Source organism: Antrostomus carolinensis, unplaced genomic scaffold (assembly GCF_000700745.2).
Source record: "Antrostomus carolinensis isolate BGI_N321 unplaced genomic scaffold, ASM70074v2 scaffold18254, whole genome shotgun sequence".
NCBI lineage: Eukaryota > Metazoa > Chordata > Aves > Caprimulgiformes > Caprimulgidae > Antrostomus > Antrostomus carolinensis.
The window spans coordinates 12,270-36,462 of record NW_010310292.1 but is presented as its reverse complement, the minus strand read 5'-3'; the positions used below and the strand labels follow the sequence as shown (position 1 = coordinate 36,462).

At 43.4% G+C, this 24,193-nt stretch overlaps 1 protein-coding gene across 1 annotated transcript in view; it reads right to left on the bottom strand.

The window, feature by feature from the left end:
- GRIN2B (glutamate ionotropic receptor NMDA type subunit 2B) overlaps nucleotides 1-23,962 on the bottom strand; it is a gene marked incomplete at its 5' end in the record, with an annotated part of 35,529 nt that extends 11,567 nt beyond the window's left edge. The window contains 6 exons of the mRNA XM_029084597.1: nucleotides 12,294-12,523; nucleotides 15,951-16,076; nucleotides 17,611-17,764; nucleotides 18,440-18,611; nucleotides 18,928-19,136; nucleotides 23,951-23,962. Of these exons, the coding sequence (XP_028940430.1) occupies nucleotides 12,294-12,523; nucleotides 15,951-16,076; nucleotides 17,611-17,764; nucleotides 18,440-18,611; nucleotides 18,928-19,136; nucleotides 23,951-23,962 (903 nt within the window). The remainder of the gene's footprint in view (nucleotides 1-12,293; nucleotides 12,524-15,950; nucleotides 16,077-17,610; nucleotides 17,765-18,439; nucleotides 18,612-18,927; nucleotides 19,137-23,950) is intronic.
- Nucleotides 23,963-24,193: the final 231 nt, after the last annotated feature.

Genomic DNA, 24,193 nt, shown 5'->3' with positions numbered 1-24,193 from the left:
TACAGCAGAAGCCTTGTCCCGCTACCCAGCTCCACCTACCTCAAGGCGTGACAGCCTGGGAGGCAACCCACAGGGCTCGGTTGCAGCCCCGTACCCCAAGAGCCCTGGGCGGCAGTGTAACCCACCTGCAGTCTCCTGCTCACTCACCATGAGGCCGCAGTTGTGAAATGATCCTCTTGTACCCCAAGGTGATGTGACATGCTCTCACCCATTAGAGAAATCTTTTATGGAGCTGGCTTCACATCAAAGGGAGGTGGGGGTCGGGGAGGGGGTGGATGCTAGAGATGGGAGTTGGAAGCAGGCATCAAGCGTGCCTGAAGGGCTAAGTTAGCCTTGAGATGTCTGTGTTCAGAGCCCAGCAGCGGCCCTCCTCTTCAACCCCTCACTCCACAAATCAAAATCAAGAAGCATTAAGTCCAAATCAGACCACGGCTTTGGGAAAGTAACCTCTCAGAGACAGAAAGCAGAAATCTTCCTGCTCTGGAGGGCGATAAACACACAGAGTGGGGGCTATTAGCACATTCAGAGTGGAGAGTCCCTTTCCTGCTCCCCCCTGCAACTCGCCATGAGAGCTGTCAGCAGCAGCAGCAAGAGCGGGTTTAAGGGACTTTTCTGGCAGAGCTGTTTCATTAGCAATTTGGAGCCGTGCAGTGCAGAAAGCAGCATTGTTCTCAGAACTTCGAATATCAATCTGCATAATGAAACAGGTGATAGGAGCTCTTCCCATTCAGGCAGCCACCATTGGAGGGGATTCAGGGATGAGGGGAAGGGATTACGTCTAATTGGCCACAATTAATTTGATGAGAATTTTTTTTCAATATATTGTCTCTCACCAAATGGTTCTTACAGAAAAGCGCATCTGCACTTATTTATCTGTCTGATGTAGGCCTTGTTTACACTGTAAAGTGTTTGCCAATAACATTGAAAGCAGTTTCCCAAACTCAGCAAGCTCTCACTATAAAAAGGCTCTTTTTTATCAGTCAATCTACTTTTACATTGCTTTAAAAAAAAAAAAAAAATCTCCTGCTGGATAACATAACGAGCTGGCAGAACTTGGTGTGTATGTGTGTGTATGTCTGTAGAGCCTTATCCTTACACAGCTTTTCTGGGAGGGCTCCTTTCACTTTGTAAGGTCCAGATCCTCAGTTTAGATTTTTTGCTTCCAGAAGCTCCACACTTCTGACCCACCAAAATAAGGTCCCCGGGTTCAGGTCCTCAGTTAGCTGAAAGTCCAAAAGAGCCAGAGCCCATGATAGATACTTTGAGTTCAGTTCACTTGCCCAAGTGTTAAGTGCCAAGTCGAGATGCCCCAGGGAATTTCATTCAGGAAGCAGATCTCTCATAGTCCATGTCAGATTTGCCAGCCACCTGAGGGTATTTTGGATACTCTGGTGCACCTAAATTGGCTCTAGACTTCTACATTTGCACAGCTGATTCTAACCACTGGACCATTTGGTCTTCAGGGCAGTTTCTTCCACCAAAAGTACAGGGAGCCAGCTGCTGTGGGCAGCAGACAACCCAAAGTGCCCACCACTCTTGAACTTGCCCATCAGGGCATCAGTCAAAACCTTTTGCACAGGCACCTATAAGCAGTACTCTGCTTGCTCTTTTGGCAACCATACAACCAGTAGATATCTGTCATGGCACAGGCCAAATATCTCAAAAGAATGGCATTTATTAGTGAGCTGCAATGTAAGACTTAGTGATATCAGGCTAGAAAAGCAAAGTCCATACTCAAGTGCATAATTTTAGCACAACCTCTGTATTGCCCAAACATCCTTGATTGTTTACTCTTGCTCTGCATTTCACTGCAGTCAGCTTGTGCCTTTCTTCATTACCTGAAAATCCAGTCAGGTTGATTGCACAAGAGCTTCATCCAGAACTTGTTAAAAATGAAAGACTGGGTCATTGGCTTTCAGGTCTAACTCTGGGGTAGCTCTATGCCTGCACTTCAATCTTGATAGACTATGCATATCCACAGCAGCATGTCTTGCCCTGTGGCCTTGCTTCTGTATCCTCTGTTTCAGCCAAGAAATTAACTCCTTCACAGCTAATGGATGATGCTTAAAAGAGAGGAGGCTTGTTCTTTTCATACCCCCAAAATATGTCTTTTTTTTCCCTAAGCTGCACCATGAACAATGCCACAGAATCACAAATCTGCTCTGCCCCTCTGTCTGGTGGGTCTCTCCTAGACATCACCATTCCTGACAGCTCTTAATTCAGCCTGCTGTGGAAGATAGCTGGTGCTGGAGACTCTCCCATTCCCTGGACAACCTATGCCAGTGCTCTACTGTTAGAAAGTTCTTCCAAGCGTCTGAATGAAAGCCTTCCTGCTGCAATCCAGCTGCAATATTTTCTGTTATCTTCACCATGGACAGGGAAATCAGAATAGTCTCTTCTTCTCTGAAGGTGCATTTTATGCTTTTTAAGACCATTGAGCTGTTTCTTCTCCATGTTCTTGCACTGGGGCTAAAGAAGCCCAGTCTCCTTAGTCTTTCTTTGTAAGCTGTATTATGTAGACCTGCAGCCACTCTTGCTGCTGTCCTTTGGTTGTGTCCAGTAGGTCTTTCCTTGACTTGCCTTTGGTTGGCGGACACGCTCTCCATCTCCACTGTACCAAGAACAATCTGATCAGGACCCCAGGATGCTGAGAGAACTTTACAATAAAAAAGCTCACAGCAAGACAATAAAAGCATTGCTAGTGAGAGTGCTCATTATTACTCTCCTCAGTGCCTCTCTAAGTAATATCCTTTTCCCTCTGTTAAACTACCACAACCTTTAGTCTTGTCATCTGCGGCTTGCAAGTTCTTCAAAGCTGTAGCTCTGTCCTGATCTGCATTCAGATGGTGACCAGTTTGTTTCTGGAATGTCAATCATCACTGCCAGCCTCATCTTCAGGGTTTTTATTGTATTCTTTTCTTTATCCAGCTTGATCATGCACATAGGCACATCCACACAACTGTGCCCCACCACCTCTCCTGGTAGACAAGTGTTCTAGAAATTCTCAGTGTGGAGTCTGCCCTATTGATATGTTGGTGCAGGGCACTTTCCCATCACTACAATAGCATCCTAGCCCGGACTGTGCCAGCCCAACAGCATAGGCAGAAAATCATACTGCAAACCTGAATCATAGCACTGGTACAATAATCTTTGAGGAGAGCAGACTAAAGAGACTGTGCTGCTTATTCTTCTGTTACTCATGAATCTCTTGTACAGATACTTCTCAAGCTTCATTCCTAAAGCATCCATCTCCCCTCTGCACAGTCAGCTAGTTTTGACATTATAGATATTTTTATTCCCAAGGTGGAACTCACAGCCATTTATAAGTGACTACGAGTTTTCAGATTTCTCCTTTTACCCTAGCTCTGACTTCCTCTTCTTCTGCATTCCCCCACAACCACCCTACACCTCCTCAGCAGCGGCTGGGACTCCTCACAGCTCAGAATCCAGTCGCCACATCAACTCTTCCTAATTGTTTGGCTTAGTCGCAGAAATCAGCCCTAAGATTGCAGTGGCAAAAACCCAGTTTCTTGTCTTCACCATTCAAACAATACATGCCTTGATTTATTAAAAAAGAAAAAAAAAGGGGGGGTGGGAATGAACAACATCAATGTAAGTCAGTTTTGAGAGGGCATAAAAATACCTTGTGCTCCCTCAAACTTTGACTTTGTGGTTTATTGTCCTACTCAATATCCAGTGACGTTTGAAATTCTCTGGTCTTGCTTTGCATAGTGCTTTCACCCATTAATTCCTCTAGATAAGTCTGAGAAAGGAGTCATCAAGTTAGTGCAGCTGACTGCAGCAAAGTTGGCAAATAATTAGATTAAAGTCACTTTTAAAGGAAGATGTAGGGTGGATCAGACCCACTAACAAGAAGAAAAATATCTATGAATGTCTGGTGGTGAAATAGGGACATGTGTGGGTCAGGGAAGGGAACAGAGCAATCTAGGGACAATGCAGAGGTGGAGGTGGGGGCAGATGAAAGCAAAAATAAAGAGTTCAAATATAGCAACTTTAAAAATAGTTGCCCTTGTAAAATAACCAATATGAAAGCAGAGATCCAATTGGTGGAAGAAGCTGCCATCACATGCAGTTATTGCCAGAGCAATGCACACAGTAGGATTGTGCAGCCTCTTTGCAAGCCGGATTGTTATGTGCTGACCTGCTCTGTGCTGCTTCTACACAGAGCAGAAAACTGAAAACCTTGGGTAGTGCAGCGTCGCCCCAAACAGATGGCATTTCATGGGTCTCACGTCTTCCACAGCCAGACCTACATGTGCATGCAGGGACCACACTGCCTTTCTGCTGACCCAGGTGTTAAGACACACCAGGCCTGTTGGGCCACTCCAGGATCAGACCATCACATGTCCAGTCACCAATAACTAACCAGATGTCTTCTGGGTTGGCCAAGTGTATGAGTATTACGCAGACTCTGTGCAGCTTCTCCATCCAAAAGGTAACATTAAGGCTTTAAAACGTCCTCAGGACACAGTTTGTAGGCTAAAGGTCACAGGTCAGTTACACTATTAGATGTTCCTCAAGCTTGACCAAAGAACAACATCTGTAGTGGAATCACTGAGCTCCATCAGCCAGAGACAAAAGCTCCTTGCACAGCTCTAGAATTAGTAGGTGTGGTATCAGATGGGCAGTCATATCTACTGCAATTAAGTGGGTTATGGGATCTTAGCTACAGTATACACAACTTTTGCTTGCATGCACATAGAGGATGGAGATCATCTGTTTATCCCAGTATCAAATAATGCCATGTATTCCATCCTTGGAAGTCAGCTTCCTCGGAAGCTAAACATAATGGGGCAAAAAGCACCTATTGAATAATCCTAGGCAAACACAAAACAAATTAGTGAGGCAGAAAGATGCTGGTTAGTACACTCATGTTAATATCATCAGAAGTGTAGATGTTCATTCAGAGGGAGAAAATTAGCTGATGAAAAAGACCTTGAGAGGAGAGGTCGCAGGTAAGTACAGAGGAGTTTGAAATCTGCTTTGTTTGTACATGAGACAGCTGGTTAACAAATTATGAAACACACTGAGAATTCAGAGGATGTAGTTTGGTGGTGGAGCAATACCGGTTTTCGCCAATTTTCACTAAGAAAGGCAGTTCAGAGCCTCCTATCTTCTGAGCACTAATAGCAGCCAACCTGATTCAGCACCTTGTATGTGGGTCCCAGTCACTGGGCAGTAGGGTGAAACCCTGTGCAAGCCTGGCAAACCTCCCAAAGACTTCACTGGGATCAGAATTTTCATCCAAGTAATTAGAAAAGCCTAGTCATGGCATTAGTGTAATTTCTTAAGCACCTCTGTAGCCAGGGAGGCAAAACAAAAAGTAGGGCACTTGAACCAGGGCAGCTAGGGCATCTCAGCACCATCCCAGAGGTGGGAGATAATGCCTTCCCTTAGCTTTTTGCAGAAAGTTGCAAGCAGATGACAGCAGAGGAATGAAAGGCATATCCCTTTCTTGTGAGTCCTGGGGCACTGGAGCAGCTACACCTGAAGCAAGAAAGCTTGCTGGGCCACAAAGTCTTAGGGGAAGTTTGACCTTGAATAGCCAAAGACCTGGAAGAAGCAGGGCTCCTTTCCATCAGGTGAAGTAAAAATGCCTGGGAAGACACAACCTGCCAAATATTTATCAAGTATACGTATGTACATATAACATTAAATGTCTCAGACATAAGCAATGAAAGGGTGAGGGGGGGGGGATGCTACACCTGTAGAAAAAAGGGGTATTTTTCTATAAACCTGTAGAAAGCATCCTCCCATCCACTCCCCACCAGCAATTCAGCCTTGATCATTCAGATTAAGGAGGTCAGCTCTCATCTCTCAGGCTGCCAAATCCTGGTGGCAGGGCCACTGTCTTTTATTTGACTGCAGAGTGACAAGTATATTTATGGCACCATATAAATAATAAATAAAAATATTAATTGCTTCCCTCTCCACTGACTTATACTGATGCGAGAAGCAGGACAATCCTTCGCTTCCCTCCTCCCTCCCCCCCTTACAAAATTCTCTGAAGATGTCTTTTTCCAGACTACCAAACAATTGGAACAGCAGTAACCAAATTTGTCCAGAGCCTCCAAAGGATTAGCTCCAACAGGCGATTAAAAGGAAGATGAAAAGGAAGAGCCCGTGGTGGAAGAGGCCTGGGAAAGGCCAGGAGAGTGCAGCGGGGAGAATGCAAAAGCTGCAGGCCAAGGACCATGCCGCGGCTCCACAGCTGACACCCCTCGTCCAGTGACTCCAGCTGCCAGCAAAGCCCAAGGGGTTGTGTTTGTCCCTTTCCAGCAAGGAAGAATTAAGCCTACCTGTGGTGTGACTCTGAGTATCCCCTCCCCTTGCATCTTACCTGCTTAAATTCCCAACTAAACTGTATTTTAACAGGCACTAATCCTGAAGAGTCCCATTACAAGTTTTTACTGCCATTAAATCCAGACCAACAGAAAAGAGAATCCTGAGAGACTGAGTTAAGGCTAAAGCATATTGCAGCCTCCTTGCTGCTCTGCCCTACACAGCACTGAGCTTCAAAAAAGAGGGAGAATGACAAAGTAGGACTGAAGCGAGGGGAGAAAAAAGCATGTTTGAAAACCCACTGACTTTAAACACAGCCTTAAAGCTACTGAATCATTTTTAAGCACACAGGCACAGAGGTTTCTTCCAAGGATCTCAGAAAGCATAAATATTGTGCCAATCCAAAGAGTGCAGAATGACTAAATCTACGATAACTATATCCATCTACAACTGTAAAAAATTATCTGAGATCTTATTTATGTACACAATAAATGTAAGTCACCAGTTAGAAAGATCTATTACTAACATAAGATACGCTGTAGCTATTTTAATAGCTATCTATTAATTTGAAGACTTTAGCATAATATGTAATTACACAGAAATATACTGTACTATATAGTATTTGTAAATAGTTCATACCGTATTAACTGATGATTTACAAAGAGGTGCAGAGAAATCTTCATATTTTAAGGCATACATTTTCAGACTATCAGAGCTCTGAGTTTTCTACACTCCACTATGAACCAATGTTTGTTATATTAAGCACTAGTCAGTACCGCTGATTTTATATATAAAGGTCATATTTAAGCAAAAGACTGAACACAGTTCAACTTATTTACAAGAAGATATCACCCCAGAGAAACACTGTGGAAAGAAATTCAGCTCTACCCCATGACATAAGGTTTGAGGATTTGGAGACTTCCTTATTTTTTGGGGTTTTGGTCAAGTAAGGTGCATCGGACTTTAGGCATTTTAAAAAAGGTTCTGATTTATCATAAGAGGACAGAGTTGGAAATGGTATGGTCTTACTTCTGTCTAGCTAACACATATCTCCCCAAAGGTCTCTTGACAATAAAAATCACACTGCTGTTTAAAGGACTGTATATTTTCTGGTTTCAAACACCATCACATAAAACTTCCTTTGCATCGTGCAGAAATGTGTGAAAATACCACAAATGTCTGTTGATAGTAAATGTTCAATCCCATGGAAGATTTGTACTGCCTCCAAGCCCTCCAGTTAGGCAATCTTCCCCTTACAGACCTTAAAAGGTACAAGCCTGATCCCCACTTTTGGTTCCCTTGGAAAATTTCTAGCTGACAGATACACCCACTTTGCATTTCTCCTAGACTTCTCTAGAGCAGGTATTTGTTGCACAAAAGCTGCAAGCTCAGAAAAGCATTTAACTTCAATCATGTGAATAACAGCCCATTGACTTTAATGTCACCACTCATGAGTGCAAAGTTAAGCACGTGCTTAAGTGTTCTGCATATCTGGGATCCTTGTATAATTTAGATTTAATGTGCTGCAGAGTACAATGTGGGAAATAATTCATTTTTCAGTTTCATGGCCAAGCATCTATCACTGCAGAAATACAGCAGATACTTTTTTTGCAGGTTTTTCAGTGAGACTTTTGCTTTGTATCAACTTCAAATGTTTCATTAACCTCAGAATAATGTGTTGCTTTGTCTTCCAATTATCTCCTTCTGCCCCTTTCCTTTGTTACAGAAAAAAATCTTTATTTTCCTTTTTTTTAAAAAAAAATAGGTCAATTTTATGATTAGTACTTTTAGAAAATGACAAGTCAAAAACACATCAGAAATACTAAACAGAATATTTTGTTTCAAGTGTACTAATATGAGCTACCACTCTGGCAAATATCAGAATTTCCCTCTGCCTTCTTACGCTCTCTCCAGATTTTTTTTCATTAAAAATATTGGTCAGTTTTAACTTCAACACTTAATATTTTTGGAAAAAAAAGCATATCTATTGAAAAAAAAAAGCTGACCTACACTGCACAGGCCCTTTGTCTCAACATTCCATTAACATCTTAAAAAGCAAATAAGTCAAATGCATGTGAAACTTCAGCAATCTATATTAATTTGCAGGCATGCAGAAATTCATTTCTCTCGTTTTTATGTCAATTACAAAATTACCATTTTGATACTTTATTAGCTTCTTTGGCATTTCCAACCAATTTATAGGCATGGATACTATTTTTTTATTATTAACCTACTGCATTCTAAATCATTTTACTTAAATGCCCTGCTGTCTGTCCACATTTGCTTTTATTCTATTACTACTGTATATGAATAGAAATTACGTATAGCTATTAGATTATTTCACATATTAGTTCATTTTATATAATCTTTCCTGTATTTATTGCCTTCGTTAGACTGAAATACTGCAGGCACTTGTTTCTCTAATGTGTCTGAAGCTCTCCCGTTATTGGAAATTGGGTTATATCTCCTGATTACAGTCAGATGAAACCCAGACCCAGGAGCCGACTGCAGTATTCTGCGACAGGTCGCCTTACCAGCAGGGCTTTTGCAGGTGGTGGGGGCCATAGCAGCCCCCAACGGGGACCCCAGATGGACGCAGCCCAGTGGCACGTGCAAGGATGCTCCGGCTGGGCTCGCTGGCACTGCCGCTGACAGGGAGAGCTCCAGCCGGGGAGCTGACCCAGCCAGCATGGCTCTGCCCCTGCCAGGACCACATCCAGCCGCTCCATTGCACAAGGTGGACCAGCAGAGGCAACGGGTGCTGGTTTGGCATCTGTGCGGGAGATGGTGTGGTTTGGCACGCCGTGAGCGCAGGGAGCTGGAAGAGAGATGCTGTCAGAGCAGCTCTTTGCCTGCAGGACTCACAGGGCCAGTGCTGTTCTCAGGGAGGAGAGAGTTTCTCCTCCCTCAAACTGCCCACAGCTGCATCAGCGTTAAGAGCCGCAGCTTGACATATGATTTAGCAGCTGCAAGGGCTAACATGGGGGAATTAATAACTATTGTGAGAAGGGTTCCTGGGTCAGCTTTGGCACTAGTTTTGGGACAGCTGAGCACAAAGGGGCGGGCATCACCTGGGCCAGAATGAGAGCAGCAGAGGTCACAAAGCTCAGTACAGGGAGCCTCCAGCCATTCTCAGTCCACTGAACTACCCTGGCACAGAGGTATCCACTCCAGCCTTGCTCAGACAGGCCTGTTCAAGCATCCACACGGCACAGCAGGGACATGACATTAGTCACTGTCTTGCATGTCATTAGGAAGTAAATGTTTGGGCACAGCCAAGACACCATCCAAGTCCTTAGACAGTTGGAGAATTTCAGCCTGCTTTTCTGGGGAAGCGACAGTTTGGTAGCTGTAGGCGCCTCTTGGAGCAGCTCTTCCCAGGCAAGGACCAGGGAAGAGGGCCCAAGGAGACCCTGAGGGTGGCTGTTGCAGGGTGTAGCCAGCCTGACCTTGACAAGCATTCCCCAGACAGGGGATTTGTAATGGATTTTGTGAGTGCATCTGGCATTTTGGCTGCTGTACAGTGCCAGTGAGACACCTTCCCCAGGCACTGTCATACTACAAAGACATTTGCAAGCAGATCTGGGTCTAGGCAAGTAGGAACAATATGCCTTAAAATAACTAGCCCTTTGCCTGTCGGCTTGGATTACATCCTCTTGCTGATTCCTTGTGCTGGACACAGCTGCCCTTGACAGCTGATGTTGTAGACCAGAGGTTGATCTGCCTTACTTCTGCTGTGGACACCAGATCACACACTGGAGATAAAAGAGACTGGAAGCTACAGTAGTTCTTCTTGGCCACCTGGCATTGGTCAGTGACTGCCTCTTTTGAAAGTCTGAGCCATCTCATTTAAGGAGGCAGGAACAGGGAGGAAGAGCACAGCACACCTCCATCTCTCCTGCCTGTGGCTGCACCCTGCATCCTGGCCAAGCAGTGCATTGAGGGTGTAAGTAATTGCAAGCACTGTGCAGGCTTTGGAAGAGGGAGAAGAGGAGATTCAGAAGATCGAATTCCTCCCAAACCAGAGCATCTTGAAGCAGCATGACAGATGCCTGGATGGCTGATCTCAAATTCTGCAGGGCCCTCTGCACGTCCAGAGAGTGGAAATCCATGAGCCCAGTAGATCAAGCTCATCCACTCACGTCTTTTAGATAGCGATATTCTCACCTGTCTTTATTCTCCATAGGCAGCAGTTGGCCTTCAATTTTTACCAGCCAATTTTAATCTGATTCCAGATGTTCTGGTAGATCGTAATTTTATCCAAATGTTGCACTTGCACTAGCAGCTGTGTTCGAGGCATATTGCAGCAATCCGGGTATGTACTGTGGCTTTTCTCTTCCCCAAGAAACAAAGCATATATGCTTTAGGATAGCAAATGCAAACACAGGTATGTTGGCAAAGAGAAGTAGAGGAAAATGACCTCAGTCCAATGCACACAGGTGGCCCTACAGTGAAATCGACTAAAACACGGCCGGAGACCTGTATCCAAAGGCTCTGTGAAACTCCAGGAGTTACCACTTTCAATTGATATTTCGTGCACATATCTCTGCAGGTATGAAGAATATCTTGAAAAACATGAGAATAAAAGTGTGTCTCTCTTCATGAGCTTAGGCACAGCCTGAAACAATAGATCACAGGTATGAACTAACCCATTTAACTCAGACAGTTGAAAACCTAATGATCACAAACTAATGTTAATGTTGATAGGGCTGGCTGATTTTGAACAGTGCCTTTCAGTCTGAGGGAGTCCACAGCTTCTGAGAAGGCTCTGCAACAACCTCCACCTGGCAGAGAAGCATCTTCCCCCCCTGTCCCTTCCTCAACACAGCACACTGCAAATGTGGAGACAGCATGAAATAAATTGAGGTTGAAATTAAAACAAATAACAGGAGCACTTCTGCACAGATTGTATTATTCTGTGTCATATTTCATTCCAGGAAAAAAAAATAAACAAAAAAACAACTAAAAGGAAAAGAAAAAACCTCTTAAAAATTAATCCACTACAGAATTTCCGGCCTGCTGCAGAGGACACTGTATACACAGGGGGCCTGGCCACAATTTATTTCTAGACTATCAGGGGGGACATAAGAGACAGTAACTCTAACCAGTCTAGCAGTAGTAAACTGACACTTGCAGTCCTCCTCTTGCTGCCAACCCTGATAGCAGTGTGTTCAACCTATTGCTATTTAATTGCCCTACAATGGCATGACCCCTTAAGCAGCCTCAGTGTTTGGGTAAAAAATTCAGCATGGGCAGTTGAGCCTTACAACACTCAACTCCTTGTGAGCAACCTCACCACAAAACAAAAATAAAGCAGCCTGCAAACCTTCAGCCACTCATGAACCAAACAGTGCTACCCTGCATGCACGAACAAGCTCCTCAAAACCTTCAGTGTGCACAGCCCAGCAAAAGTAAATGCTCTGCAAGGACAAAATGTAGTGCGTGTAAACAAGGCAGTGAAACACACGCTGAACAGGAAACAATTTCTTGTGCTAAGCTTCCAAAGTCCTTGAAAAATGACATTATAACTTCAAATGCAAGCAATAGTAAATCATCAAAGCCATGTTGATTTACCCCCATGGGCAGAACTTATCCCCACAGTAAAGTAACAGATCATATTTGCTAGCCTAATGGACAGCATTCCTACTCAGAAAAATTATTTCATGCTGATAAAACAGGTTACAGCCATGATACACGTTGTGTCCAAAACTCCATTAATTCATTTCTTGCTGACAATCAAAGTGTAGTTTGGGATCATGCAAGCAAGCACAGTTCAGTTCTGTTTCTAATTAACTCCTGAAGTGCTTAAAACATGTCAAAATGCAACTGAATACCAACAAAGAGCAGTTGTGCTATTTAAACTGGGAACTAAAGCTATGACGTGACCCCCAAAAAAACCTGAACACTCTCCCAGTAAAAGCAAAGAAGAGAAGGTAGAGCAGCCTCCTCTGTGGAAAAGGCTGCTTTGGGTGTTTGGGTGTATCCATTACCTTTTTGTCGCTCAAGCCAGACACCTGGTCCACATATTCCTCTTGGATCATGAAGGCAGCCAGGTTGGCAGTATAGCTGGCCAGAAAGATGACAGCGAAGAAGGCCCACACCGACACCATGATCTTGCTAGTGGTACCCTTGGGATTCTGCACTGGCACAGAGTTGTTGAACACCAGCCCCCACAGCAACCAGATAGCTTTGCCAATGGTGAAAGAGGGACCTCCAGGCTCTGGAGTGATTGAGAAACATGATCCCACAGTAAGCATCTCAGAGTAAGTGGTCTGCATTTCTATTCATATATGCATCTTGACTTCAGAGTTAAGAGCAGTATCTACTCCCACATGTGAGATGAACGTCCGCAGCTGCGCTCCCTATGCTCATGGCACCATATCTCAGCAAAGTGCGACCCTGAAAAATTATTTTTTTAAAACGTCCTCAGACTTCCATATTTATTCTGTCTCAAAGATTTCTGCTGAAACCTTATACAAGGGCTTTTTTTTTTTTTTTTTTTTTTAATCTGATTGGAGTATCTAAAAGCCCAAACATTCAATTTTGGTTCAAGTGTTGTCACCAGAAACAGATTTTGCTCAGAAAAATTCTAACCTTGATTCTAGCTATTCAACAGTAATGTTGTCTTTGAACTCCCAGCATATATCTGTGCAGGACATGGCCTTCCCTGTACTTGTACAGGTGCAAGGAAGAGTACCATCTGAAATAACAGGGCTCTACATATACCTCTGCAAGAGGGTTTCATTACCCAGTCTGTTGAAGACAAACAAACCAGAGAAGAACAGAGGTCCTTCTACCCATATTTTGTGTCTTGCGTACATAACTGACATATATTCAGGTCTAGCTTAGGAAAATCAGCAGCTCTGCCCCAAACAGTCCAGGAACAGATCCAGTGTTTTAAAAGCTGCTATTTTCCCCTTATTCACTTTTCAGCATGGAAGGTCGCTCATACCCCAAAAGCCACATGTGCTCATGAGGCATTAGGCCTGAAAACTTGTGAAACCCTGTCTGTCTCCCAGCAGCCTCATATCCCCAGCATATGCTGGTTCCATTAGTAGGAACCCAACCCAAAATTTCCTCAACTTGAGCACAACAGTAGCTGTCAGGGAGGCTGCAGATGCAATTACTCCAAGGATCCTGCTTCAGACACTGAGAAGACCCTCTTAGGATGAGAGCCCTCTGGCACAGTTCAAAGGTTTGCCCCTCTTCCAATGGTGCCAGCCTGGCTCTGCAAACTTTTGGGTTAGCATTCCATGTTTTATCTCCTCCCTTGGGTAGGCTGACTGCTGCCTAGTGCTGCTGCCTGTGGTTAAGGTTGGCTCCTGCAGAGGAACAAAAGGGAATAAAGTTTTGACACTCCTCTGAAAACCCCTGAGCAGGGAGTAGCACAGATGATCTGAAAGCACTAACTGTGTTACTCTAAACTACGATTGAAAGGTGCAAGGGGTTCATTTTGCACCCTGGGAACTGCATAGTAAGTTCAAAGCAGAATCAACACCTGGAAAAACTGGAGTCTCTAGATACCAGGGAGACAAAGTTGCTATAAGAAACATGGTTTGGCATCCTTGACTTTTTACATGCTGGAGTGGCACCTTTATAACCCTCTCTACCTGATGAGCCCTGAGACACACAGGTGAAAGGCCTGCAAATCTTCAGTGGGAACTGTAAGGTGTAAGGAAATCTTGAGAAGTTCCCTCCTATGGCCTTCCTCTCTTCACTGATCACCCCATATGCTTTCACAGTTACTTTGTCAGCCACAAACAAAGACAGTAATGGGAGCCTCCAATCCAAACCAGGGACCTGTAATCCTTCTGACCTCTCAAACTTTGAGTGCCTCAACAACAGCCTTGAAGAAAGGCTGAGAAAGTTGGGGTGTTCAGCCTGGAGAAGAGAAGGCTCTGGGGACACCTTATTGTGGCCTTCCAGTACTTAAAGGAGGCCTCTAAGTATTAGATGGGACAAACTTTTTAGCAGGGCCTTTAGTAATAAGACAAGGGGTAATGGTTTTAAACTAAAAGAAGGTGGATTTAGACTAGACATAGGGAAGAAATTTTTTACAGTGAGGGTTGTGAAACACTGGCCCAGGTTGCCCAGAGAGGTGGTAGAAGCCCCATTCCTGGAAACACTCAAGGTCAGGTTGGACAGGGCTCTTGGCAACCTGATCTAGTTGAAGGTGTCCCTGCTTACTGCAGGGGGGGTTGGACTAGATGACCTTTAAAGGTCCCTTCCAACCCAAACCATTCTATGATTCTATGAACCCAACATCATTTAGGGGCTAGATCAGGGTATTGACCCTGGAGAGAAAATCTTGGTGTCCATAAAGAGAAAATGCAGGTATGGGAGGCAGGGGCATACTGTCACAGACTAGTTCAAATGCAGACAAAGTAACATTAGCCAGAGCATTTGTTACCAAACAAGCATTGCAGTCTCTGCAGCTGATTTCTACATCTTCATGTTACATCTGTCAGGGATAATAGCTGCCTGATCATGCAGCACTATTCATAATTACTCAGAAATATTCATACTTGCAGCTGCAGTTCAGTTAACTTAATAACTGCACAACTGCACACCTGTACTAAGAACTGCTTCCAGTTCCATATCTGTATTAATATCTCTCATGAGACTCACAGGTTTAACACTATTTACTTGTATCCACAGATCCATGTGGTTACAATCAGTTGCCATAAAGGCCCTCCATAGCTCCACGTTAAGAGAGAAGGTCGCCACTTCCCCATATACGTGGTTCTGCCTGCATTCTCATTAACACCTTTTTTTTTTTCACTCCTCTCTAATTTGATGGCATAAATTCACTCAAAGCACTAGACTGGGGAGCAAATGAGTGCATTTTCCAGTAATGCACTGTCTCTGTCTTGCTATTTTGAATGGACCAATAAACCCAGAAAGGTTTGAAGGGCTGATTTATCAGGGGGAGAAGATATGGAGATGACAGAAGGCTCAATTTGCTAATTGCCTTCGTGCCAATAAGGCAAAAAAGGCTGTCTCTTAGGCTGTCTGTCCATCCTGTCTTTTAACTCATTGGGCTGTCTTCTGAAGATAAGAAGCACAGAGATAGGTCATTCACTTGTTCCCATCTTTCCTGCTGCCCTTGCAAAATAATCCATCACTCACTCCCAGGAAACTGAGCTTCCCACTTTCTCATTTGGCCTTAGCAAACCAGAGAGCCAAGTGGGGGAGGGATATGCCCAGCTGACAGATGTGGAGTCTGGAAGACACAGCACTATGCTGGGGAACCAGCAGTGTGGCTTGCTCTCCAGGGAGGCCTAGCACTGAAGGATGGATTGACAGAGCTGAGCCCTCTGATTGCCTCAGAAAGCACAGCACTGTAGGCACTGCCAGGACCAGCTAACAGGACCCATTTTCCCTCAATGAGAAACAAGTTGGAGCTCGTGCATGCTTTAGGGATGAAAGGCAACACAGCTCCATCTCCCCAGCCAAGCAAATTATCCATTATACACATCTGCTCTCTTCAGAGCTTTTTTTCCACCTCCATCCCTGCACTCTTTAGTCTGAATGCAAAGCTCAGAGCAGGCTAGATCCATATCTTGTTCAAGGCAAAGGAAACACCCCAACAAAGGAGATGGGATTAGAAACAAGAGAGGATTATGGCAAGGAGGGACTCCACTTACCTCTGCCATCAGCAAGGCACCGATTATAGCCCACAGGGCTGAAGTACTCAAAGACGAAGACGGCCACTGCAGAGATGATAAGCAGCATCACAAACATCATCACCCATACATCAGCACTGAAAGGCTCTGGAGAGGAAGAGAAAACCATGGTGAAAGACCTGATACACCATCTCAACTCCTTTACTCACCAGAGTACCCCAGTGAGAGTGTGGGGCAAACTGGGCTGAGGAAAAACAGAAGTTACAACAAAGCCTTTGACCTGAGTCTGAAAAACTTCTTAAACTGGAAGAAGTGTAGTTTCTCTCTCTGTAATGACTGCAGTTTCTGTCTCCATAATGACTGCATTCCTTCCTACTGTTACATTTGTGGCACATGGCTGCATCTGGAACTACATGCAGTCATTGTGGCATGCACTGATAAAATAAGATGCATTAATAAAATATTGTTCCCAGGAAGTCCTCCAGCACCACCTGGAGCGAGTGGAGAAAATCAAGCAGAACTGGCAGAGTTTCAAGACAAGCATCCAGCTTTCAAGATGCTATTGAGACAAAGAGCATCTCCAGATTCCTGAGGTTCATCCATAATGATAGAAGTTTTTCAGCTATTCCATTCCTGTAGCAATGGGAACACTGTCTCATTCTAGAAATGTTAGCATTCATATTCTGCTAGGTTTCCTCCTTCTCCAGGCCTGAACAGATAAAGATGGGACTGAACCAGATCAAAGAAACTTAGAACTTTGCTCCAGACTATAGCCAATATTGCAACCTCAGTTAAATTGCAATTTAAAATTTTGGAGTTAACTTAATATTGCTTTTACATATCCCAGTAATATTGGTGGACTTGGCTAAAGGCAAAAACTCCTGAATGGTGACTGGTCATGAAAATCCTACTTCGAGAGGTTGGGAAAACTTTATTTACCCATATAGTTATTTCTGTTTGTAAATGTTCTCAGGATGCTCTCAGAGAGTAGAGAGTAATTCTATAATTCATATACTGTGTTTGCTGCATCATAAAGTATTTTATAAAGCCAAATAGTAGATACTAGGAAGGCATGGATGTCCTGGGGAGATGCAGTATCATTTCTGCGTTCTCCGATCATCCTCCACCACCAAAAGACATTAGAAATCACTTTATTGGAAGACACAGTGCCAGCAAAGAACTGACAGCTTAACTCTTCTTCAAAAGCTCTATTAGATCTCTTAACTTCTACCAGTTGCTCTGTCAAGGGAGGGTCAAGTTAATACCTTCTTTACAAATAATGTCTCTGAAAGTGCAACACTTTATTGCTAATAGTTATCAGTAACAGCTATAAGGCTGAAATCAATTATCTTCTGGCCTACACTCCTTGAACATGATGTTAGTTGAGTCACTGGGAAACCACACGCTGCAGAGTAAGTGATGGCTCTAAGTGAGCCCATTCTTTTATGAGATTAGGCACAAAATTGCTGAGAAATGCCTTGAAACTCCTAGGCAGTGTCTGTTTGCATTTGCCCGGATTTTGCTTGCTTTGGATGTAGAACTAAAACAACACAGTTTATTTTTATATACCTGTCCCACAGGTACTCCCAAAAAGGGACTTTCAGGTTAACAATCACAAGCAACCTTCACCTAATTTTTGATGAACATTGGGTGAAGTTTTAATTTTAGATTAAAATGATACCTAAGAAGGCAGAAGGTGAGACAGTTCCATTGCTACGTGACACCATGACACTGATTCCTGTCTCAATGAAGGGCACGGAGAAATCCACCACTTCTGAACGCTCCTCATTAATGGTAAGGGATCCCACAGCCATATAGGCCCGCTTGGTGACAACCTGGAAGAAGGAAAGGAAGAAATCACACACGGACCAGAGGCACCTTTCAAGTACCACAGCCAAGCCCCTTCTCACCTTCCTGCCTTTCCACACAGTCTTTTTACTCCTGTAATCTCATTCTCATTCCCTATATTGTTTCTATCATCTCTCCTTTCTAGTCTTTCATTAGGTCACCTTCTTCTTTCAGGAAATCTAAAGACATTAATCTTCCCCTCAAAATTGGTATGTTTATAAAAAATAAATCCACAGAAGTCTTAGGATAAACACATCATCCACTGAGAAGACATCTTATCTCATTTTTCTGTCCTTGCTTTCTCCTCCCTCTAACACTGCAAAGTCTTATTTCATTCTTTATGCACCTTATATATGATCTAAGATTAATCTAGGTTGCAGCCTCTCTGGTTCATGGATCTCACCCTCTTTCTTTAACTGTAAAGGCCAAATTTGTGACACTATAGAGAATAATAATTAATTGTCAAATAGGAAAGGTGGTCATGGTCAGAGTGTCAGAGCAGATTAATTCACCTGGTGCTCAGAAAAGATCCACGCCAATCATTTATATAGCCATCTCTGTCCCTTCCCTGGAAGGGGACCCAATAATGATGGGAGACCAGACTTGACCCATGTCACCCAGCCCAGCAATGAAGCCCACCATGCCCTCCCTTTGCTGCTGACCTCTCCAATCATTCCATTCCACGTCCCATTGATCTTTTTCCCATGTTTGCCATTAGTCACCAAGTAGAGGTCATAGGTGAACTTGACAGACTTTGAGATTTTCTTGAGGATGTCAATGCAGAACCCCTTGCAACATTTCTTCATGTAATCTGGCTCCTCATCGGTTTTGTTCCTGAACCATCACAACAATAACGGGTTAAAAGACTTGGGAAAACTCCCTTAATTCCCTTCTGTTGCCAGTATTCACTCCCCCTCCCACAATATAATGAGAACTTCACTTGTGCTATTTGTGTTAGAGGGTGAAGGGATACACTATGATGATTTGCCCAATGGGGTCAGTCATGAACGCACATGGGCAAGGCTAGGCAAATAGAGTTGACTTTTCTAAAAAGGATTGTCAGAATTTGATGGCATTGGCCCAAAAGACTCTCTATGTTCTGCTGAGAAGGGTGAGCCCAATAGGAGGAGAAAAACGCAGGGGTGCATACTCAGTCACTATGCGTTTTTGGCAAGGGACCGTGTTCCTCATGCAGGTGCCACTTAGAGGGTCCACATTCTCCACAATGACGAATGGTGCCTCTTCCAAGGTCACGATGCTCAGGTGATCATCTTCACGTTCCTCAGAGTCAGGATACAGCTCAAAGCGGGGCCACACATAATACTTCATCTGCAACTTTTTTTCCTTCCATTTCCCCACCTGTGGAGACAACAAACCACAGAAGATAGACTTCTAGCTGCCCCATCCCTTTGCATCAACCACAAGTGCCACAGACCCGGGCAGGAGGACCACTCTGGAGTATCCAAGCTCACAGTTCATGTAAGATGAGGACATTTCTGGGAAGAAAGCTCTGAATAAGTGTGTTCAAACCAAGGAGAAATAGAGAACAAGAAAGATGTCTAGGTTGTCTCATCTCTGTGATGGTCTCACCCTCTGGGAGAGTGAGTGGATGACCAAGGGGATACCATCACCATGGTCAAACAGACATGATGTCTTTCAACTTTCTCAGCCAAACAGGAACAGAGCTTGTTTTGTCCTGAAATGTTGACTTCAGCCTACCAGTCATAATAAAAATTATTTCTTTCCTGCTAAGAAAATAGGAGAAATATATACAAATGCTGAAACAAATGCAGTTTTGAAACAGAGAAATTAAATGCTTTACTTGAAAAAGTCAAAACAGAATTTGTTTATTTTTTCAAATTTTTGTCTTCATTTGCTTTCAGTGAAATTCACCAAAGTGATTCAGTTTAGCCAAACTTGATTTTGTCCAGAAATAACTCCTTCTTCTGGAAAAAGGTTGCCCATTCCCAGTCAGGACTGACTTTTTCCAAGAGACAGGTAACTGAAGAGGGAGATGTTCTGCACTTTTAGGACTGTCTTCACAGGAGAAGAACATAGACAGAGGTGCTTGCTAACAGTAGTTCTCACTATCCCCTGCTGAGGCCTTACTGAAGTGCCTGCTCTTGTCCTTTCACAATGACTCAGTTACATACCTTAACCAGAAATAAGGAATTGCTCTGTGTTTTTGACACATGAAAAATAAAATCAAATAGTATCTATGATTTTCAATCTTGCTATTTTTCCCATAAGGATATATTGTAATTTTAGGTATTTTTATTTTCCATTTCTTAAGCAAATAGAGATCATATCTTCAGCAGTCAGAAAAGGGGGATGGGACTCCATTGCCTTATACCTACTGCCACAAATAAGACTTGTTTTGATGCCATTCCAGTCCCTGAAGAGATGATATATGTAGTACACCCACTGCCCATGATAGATCATTCCTTGCAAAAATTCTAGGAAAAGAAAAAACCTGAACATCAACTACACTTTCAACTATCAAAGTCTCGCCTTTGTTCTCAATTCTCCCCATCACAGTTGACACTAATTAGCACCTTGGCTGGCAGCTAAAGCTGAGAGGGCAAGAAACTAACTGGGCTTTAGAAGGAACTTTCCTGTACGATCCTCAAAGTCCCCCAGGCCAGGGATGAAACAGTTGACTTGATGGCAGAGGCAGCGTGGGGGTGTGGGAAGCTTGCACGACTGCTCTTAGTGGTGTACCTGCTTGGTGGGTAAACAGAAAAGCTTCATCCCACTGCAATCCAACACCACCTCCCACCACCCCCAAACTTCAGTCATTTATTTATTTAAATGACAGGACAGGATGGAGAAGCACTGATTAGAGGCTCATTAGGTGCCAGCAGTTTTTCTGTGAAACTCAAAGCCCAGCTGGGGTTTGGCATTTGAAAGCAGCTAGAATTCACATAGAACACTTGTCACCTTGAAAACAAACAACTGCTTCATCTGGCCATGAAAGAAAAATCCACTCTGGGGGCTTGTGAAGGGAGAAGAAAGGCAGAAGAAATCACCTAGAGACAGTAGCATCCCTATCCATCCCCACAGCATGAGCACAGTACCCCAGTAAGGGCAAGGCAGTGGGCTTTGTAGCAAGGGGGTGAAGTGGCCCAGGCAGCTGGTCCTAACTTCTCAAGGGCCCTTACAACCAGCAGTTGGCAAAAAATGCCAAGGATAGCTTGCCTCTAATATTCCCTCTACCCCAGGAGTCACGCTGCTTGGACCAACAAGCAGGTAACTATGTTTCCTCTTTACCTTTTTTTTTTTTTTTTTTTCCCCCAGTGAGTGAGTGAGCAAAGAGGAGTTGTTTTAATTTTCAAATACACTTTCAGCAGCCAGTGAAAGATGGCAGGACTGGGAGTTCCAGGAACTGGTGGCCCCTTTTATCCACAAAAGATAGGCAGTGTTGTCTAAGTCTGTACTCATGGTCGTGTGGGTGTGGCTGTGGACAGTACATTTCTGAGGGAATCAAGAGCATATACTCACATGCTCACCCTGGGTCTGCTCAACCCTGGACTTCCCACTCACTGACCAAGTGGGTCAACTTATTATCATCTGAGCCAGAGATTTCTGCAGTGCAACTTTAGCCCTCAAGTAACTGAGCTCAAATCCCCAAAACCTGTTCAGTGATGCCACCAGACAAGCAGAATAACTGCACACACAGGACTCAGTAGAGGCCAGGGATTAAGATGCTGCACAAAACAGCTCAAAGTACAGCTCAGTAACATTAATTTCTCACAGAAATAAGTAGTTGATGAAAGACACATCTTGCAGTATCTCAGCAGCACTTAGAGATCACAGTAATAGGCATGATATAAACCCATAAGTGATAAATTAGATCATATAGGCAAACCCAACTCATAATTACCCAGAAGTTCTCTGGGACAGAAAGGGGAGTTCATAAGGCTGTGTGCCAGGCACGTTTCACAGCATTGTACTACACGGACAACATTATGAAATTAGGATAACAACTACAGTCTTGCCACAGTCTCCTGCGTGCCGAAGCACCTAACCTTCAAATACAGTAGTACAAGTCCTTTTCTTATTATCCCAATAAAATCATTCTAAATTGCCCCAAAAGGAGGAAAAACAGGGATGTAAGGGAATGTTCTGACCTAAATTTTCAAATTAACTATGGAGTATCTCAAGAATATGTGCAAATATTACATTTCACTGCTAACCTGAAGAACCAGGCATGCCATATACCTGCAGACATACACCGATATGAATAAGCGAACTCAGAAAAGTTTTGTGAATTAAGAGAGGGCAAACTTATTTGCACACTCATGCATGCAAGGTTGAAATGTGTATGTATGTAGTTAAAGAAGATCTGGGTCAAGCAACACGTGGACAAGGACAGTAAGGATAATCAGAAACACCACATGTGCAGAAGATTAAAACAATGCAAGAGAAAGAAAATACAAATGTGCGTTGTATGCTAGATAATCTGACATGAGAGGGAAGGAGCAATTCACTGTGGGGACAGAGGTTAGCCATAACAGAATTAAATGTCACAGATTTGTCCAGGTAATGATGCCTACTCTTAAAGAATATAACCTGCCAAGCTGTGCAGAGCAAAGCAAGGCACTTCTGAAGTCTCAAGGCATTAGGTTTTGTTCATTGCTTGCCTCAGCAAAAAGAGGAAAAATAAACCACCCCAGACATCCTACATGTTTGTCACCCTGCAGTTTCAAGACCCACTGGGCATTCTCTGATCAGAGTCGAGTCACTCAAACTCTCACCAAGAGCCCTGGAGGGTCACAGAATCAGCAAAAGTAAGGATGCCAGGGATCTTTAAAAACCCCTCTCCGATCATTTTCTTCAATCTGTAAGTATGTTCCTATGTGCCAGTGCAGGGCTCCTAGGAGCCAGAATTTCACCTTAACTTTCCCTTGTTCTGTCTGTACCACATCCGATTTTATCAAGGAAGTAAAGCTACTTTGGTTTGGGGATGAATTTGTAGGTGTTGAGGGAGGGGAGCAGCTAACTTTTACCTTAAATATAAGATCCTGCTATGGATAACAAGCTGTTGGAAGCAGATGCCCAATACATTTGCAAAGAAAGAAAGTGAGAGCTATTGTAGAACAAAAAGTCAATCACATATGCTATTGGTTTGCCTAAGTATATACGCTATCCCATGCAGTTAAAAGGTAAGATTGCCTATGCAAGGGGAAAATAAGTGAGAGCCTTCCAAAAGCCTTCCAGCAGGCTGGCAAGTTGCCTTAACCATGATATAATGCAGACGGAATAAAAGTGTTCTGCAGTATGTTAATGCACATCTTTAATGAAAGTTGTATCATATTAGTTCCCTGAAACTAATTCTTAACAGAGGCTTTTCTCTCCTCCCAAGAGAAGCAAAGGCTTGTAACAGTCATTTGCGGCACATGTTTGTCTAACCTGTCCTTACGCTGACAGACAGCGCAGTCTTCGTAGGCAGACTATTTCAGTGCTTAACTATCCTTCCCATTAAAAAGAGGTTTTTTCCTGACATCTAACCTAAATCTCCTTGTTGCAATTTATACCAGGAGAGTATATTTCCTTATTCTTCTACATGTACTCTTTTCAGCATTATCAGGTCAGTAAGATATTTATAACACGGAGGAGTTCATAGTCTCATTCAGTGAATATCTTATATGCTACACTGGCAAAAGCAACCACCTGTTAAAATGACTAGCACTCAGTTTCATCATTTACAAAATCCATGCCAAGACAGGTAGTATGGACAAATACAAGCTACTCCCATGAACTTCCAAAATTGTCTGTTCCAGCCAGGGCAGAAGGCAATCTCTGAGCTCCTCCTAGTATGCCAAGGAGGGACTTTAAAACATAAGAGCATCTGGAGAAACCTCTAACTAATGTCAACAGATGGAAAAACAAAACCTCCTAGAAATTTGGCTTTCAAGGACTAGGCAACAGAATACAATTCTGGATAAAACCAGAAATGTTCAGATATATTTATTCAGCAAGATGCTCAGAGGCATTGTGTTTTTATTTGGGGTGAAGGTTCAGGGGAAAGCCTAAACCTTCAGGCACTTGTTTTTCAACAAACTGCAGGAGAGCTGTGTCCGGGCAAAGTCTTTGCCAGTTTTTATTTCATTCAGGCTCCCATTTGCACTGTACCTTGCACTACTCTTTTTTCATTCAAAATCTTCTCTCACTTCTTGCCACTCCTGGTATAGAATAGATATAAAAGGAACAAAAGGGATTTGGTTTCATTTACGGAATAAAAGAAAGACCATTCCAAACTCACTTAGGACTTGAACTGCTTTCTGCATTTTCCCAAAAGTTCAATGTTTCCTCCCTTATTACATTTTCTTTTTTTCCCAGGAGCTGAGGAGCTTTTTCATTGCAGTGGGGAATCGCTAAGGCAAGAACACGGAGCATGGATTAGAAGGCAGAAA